The 3,553-nt window shown below is 38.6% G+C and overlaps 1 protein-coding gene across 4 annotated transcripts in view; it reads left to right on the top strand.

Moving 5' to 3' along the window:
* ESRP2 (epithelial splicing regulatory protein 2) overlaps nucleotides 1-3,278 on the top strand; it is an 83,084-nt gene extending 79,806 nt beyond the window's left edge. For 2 of the 4 annotated variants that reach the window (XM_019505746.1, XM_019505745.1), the window contains exon 16: nucleotides 2,597-3,278. In XM_019505746.1, the coding sequence (XP_019361291.1) occupies nucleotides 2,597-2,755 (159 nt within the window). In that variant the 3' untranslated portion in view covers nucleotides 2,756-3,278. The remainder of the gene's footprint in view (nucleotides 1-2,596) is intronic. The other 2 variants (XM_019505748.1, XM_019505747.1) reach the window with 1 other exon arrangement.
* Nucleotides 3,279-3,553: the final 275 nt, after the last annotated feature.

Below are 3,553 nucleotides of genomic sequence, written 5' to 3'. Positions count from 1 at the left end.
CCTGAAGCAACACACACTCAGCCAACATGCACTGCTGAAAAGCAGAGCTGGGCCACCCAAAGCCTCGCTCCTCTGCCTGCCAGGCTTTGAATCATGCCAGGGTCCCAGATAAGGCTGCTGGGGCTAGCACACCCAGGGCAACTTGCTGCATGCCAAAGTGCACGTGGCACAGGCATTCCCTGGGGACAAATAGCGGCAGCACAAGGTGCACCCCTCCTACTTGTCTCTGGAAAACCAAACATCCACATGCATCTGGGGACACCCCCTATGTGTAAAATGTCAGAATTTGAAAACCAGTTACATAAAGTTGAGTGAAATGGGGGTTAAAATAAAGCAGCATTCCTTTATAGCCATTTCAGTAAAGGCACTGCATTTATTTTTAATTTATGCCATAAGGGCATTGAATCTATCACAACTGGTCCAGAATAAATATGATATGGACTGTTTAATCTACTTTTAAAAAGAACCACCAGATCATTCTAGGTAGATCACTGACTTCTGTGACCTTTTGAGTTTATTCACCCTCCTCTGTGTATTAGTCAAAATATCTGGAAAACTGACTTGGGGAGTATACCTTGCCACAAATCAGAAGTAAGACCTTGAAGTACTGGTGGAGTAGCTCATCATGAAAACCATGCTGCTTCAGTACCATAGTATCTTGTTGCAAACAATCCAAAGAAACTTATATTTTCCAGAATGAGTGAGAATATCATTCCCATCCTCTAAATCATCTGTAATGCTCAAAATTAATGTTTACTTAATGTATCTAAAGTTGGGAATGTAAACAAATTAGACCAAAGAGATTTAAACAAATGTGCAGTTCTACCTTCACTGACCTTCTAAATGTTTTTTTAATGAATTTTCAACTATCCCCATTTCATTAAAAAAACCAAACAAACCAAAAACGATTTCTTTCTAACATTTCATTTTGACATCCTAAGACACTGACTTCACATGCAAATGGTTATGAATACTTTTAAATGCCTCCTGCGCTTAGGAATCTAACCATATCCATTGTATTCTGTGACTTATGTTTGGGCCTGTAGCATGACACCTGCACTTATGACATTTTCTCCAGTTGAAGCTCTACACAAAGCAATCACTTCTTTCTTTTTGAGCACATTGGTAATGTGGAACCTACAAGGACTATTTTTAACCCTAACTTGGGTTTCTTTCAGGAATTTTTATATGAAGTCTGTGAAGATTTTTCTGCATGCTTCTTTTCTAATTCACCTCCTTTCTGGAAAGGAAATGTATCACTGAATAAATGTAATGGTTTCTGTGGTAACTTTCCTGACAAATATTTTAAGTTTCCAACATACTGTTGCTTATAGCTTGAGTGCTTTCATGTCCTGCCAAGCATTTGGGTGATTTAAAGTTCAGGCATGTACTGGCTTTGTGTGTTTTAATATAAAGTTGGTAATAAACTAATGCTGGTGGTAACCAAAATTCTTTGCATTAGACCAGAAGTATATGTTTGTGGCTGTTTTCCTGAGCCATGCAATTCACATTTTAAATCAGACTCAACAAAGCAAGATTTTAAGCTTCATCTCTGCATTACCAAATTTAAAAAAACTGAGTTTGGTCTTCCAACTTAGCAGATGTTTGTGTGTGCTCTCTGGCTCTGAAGTGACACATCTGAGGTTTTTAGTAAACAGGCATCTTGTACTCTGTTCTCTTGTTTCTTCCAGTTTTGATTTTTAAACCTGGGTCAGATTTCTCATACTCAGATACACATGACTTCTAAATTTACTTTTCAAGGCTCTTGTGAGAGATGCCTGAGATGTCACAGAGAAACCAAAGCATGTCTGCAGACTAGTTAATAACAAAAAGAAATACATTTTATAAAATGCAAATCTTTGAGAATACACAAGGACACATTACCCCAACTGACTGAAGTTCAATCACAGAGCATTTTAATTTCCTCAGTCCCTCTCCTTTCCTTCCCCCCATTAACATTTTAAACTGAATCAAGAAAATCTCTATTAAAGTATCCTAGCAAATCTAATTGTCTTATTTTTGGCAAATATTTTTTCTTATCTATCTGAGTTCTGTTAATTCTCATGCCACTCCTTAAGCTGTTCTGTCCTTCCATGAGTTTCTGATGTCACTTTCTACCTTTTCTGTGAGTATTCATGCTATCTTGGTTAGTCTTCGTCTACCTGTTCTGGCAAGCAAGCCAGGTAGGACAAGAATTCTTCACTGCAGGCTTGGTTCAGCCTGCCCTTTTATTAACATTTAAATTCTTATCATCTTGCTAACCATCATTCTGAGTCATATGCGGTGCTCCTCTATTGGACTGTTCCTATGGAGGCATATTAAATCTTTCTGCCTGGCACACCAGCATAACTTGTGATCCTTCTGCTTCCCAAGATAACCTAAAAGCCACGCTGTTCAGTATTCTACAATGTTTGGCTGTTTGTAGCCAGAAAAAAGATCCAAAATGAAGTTGTTCTTTATAAACTTCTAGGTCAGTAGAAACATAGTTTGACAAAGGAATGAAATAAACCAGCAAGAGAGTACAAGTACTAGAGACAAAGCCTCTGAGTTTAACAGTATTTCTTTTTCTCTCTCTCTTGTGTTCTTATTCCTGCAGCTCCACACAGATTCCATCCTTGTGCTTTACAACTTTAGTGGCCGGCCCAGTGGGGAAGCATTGGTGACTTTTCCAAGCCTGGACCTTGCTAAAAAAGCAGTGGCTGAGAAAAACGGACGGCTCCTGGGAAGTCGCTATGTAGAACTTTATCTGGTTTAATTAAAACACTCTGTGGGAGGGAGGGAGAAGTCATACTAAATACTGTTCCTTTTATTAAAGAAAGAAGTCTTCCCATTCCACCTATACAGAAGGAAATGTGCCTTTTCCACCTGGTGTGTTGGGGTGTGGAGCTGTACTTATCCCTGTACTTAATTTGAAAAATGGTCTGTTCTTTGCCAAAGAGAGAAACCAATAACAAGCAGACAGACAAAAGCAAACCAAAATTAATTGATTTAAGAAAGATGGAAGCTTAGTTTCAAGAATAAATGTTTCCCAAAACTTTCACTCAGTTAACTGCTTGGACAATCCAACAGCACTTCAGCTATCACAGACACATTATGGGGGGAAGGAAGAAGGGGAGAGAAAGATGGAGACCTAATGTTCTCTAGTATGTGAAGTGGAAAGTAAAGCTTGGGTTAGTTCAGGCTTTGTGTGTTTAATTTTTAAGAATTTACATTCAGCAAAGTCTCTGGTTTTGGTAGAGTTTGTCTCCAGAAAGGGCTGCTGAAACTTCCGTTTTTTTTCCAGTTCAGAGCATTAAATCCTATTGGATTTTTTTGTTGTTCTTTTCCTCAACTGGAGAATACCCAGGATGCTGCACTCAAATGGAATAGGAGAAGCTTCCCTACATTGTGTTGTGTATTGCAAAAGCCATATCTGTCTTTCTTACCAATATGCATGCTGCCAGTATGTAAGGCAACCCCTCCCCCCCCCCAAGTTTTAGTTTCTACAGGACAAAAATGGCACATAAATACTGAGTACTAAGTTATATTTTTTTATTTAAGCATAATAGCTTTC

The sequence above is a fragment of the Gavialis gangeticus genome, unplaced genomic scaffold (genome assembly GCF_001723915.1).
Source record: "Gavialis gangeticus isolate Ggan-Ray unplaced genomic scaffold, GavGan_comp1, whole genome shotgun sequence".
Taxonomy (NCBI): Eukaryota; Metazoa; Chordata; order Crocodylia; family Gavialidae; genus Gavialis; species Gavialis gangeticus.
Note: the sequence above shows the minus strand (reverse complement) of the source record. Positions and strands in the feature narration are given on the sequence as shown.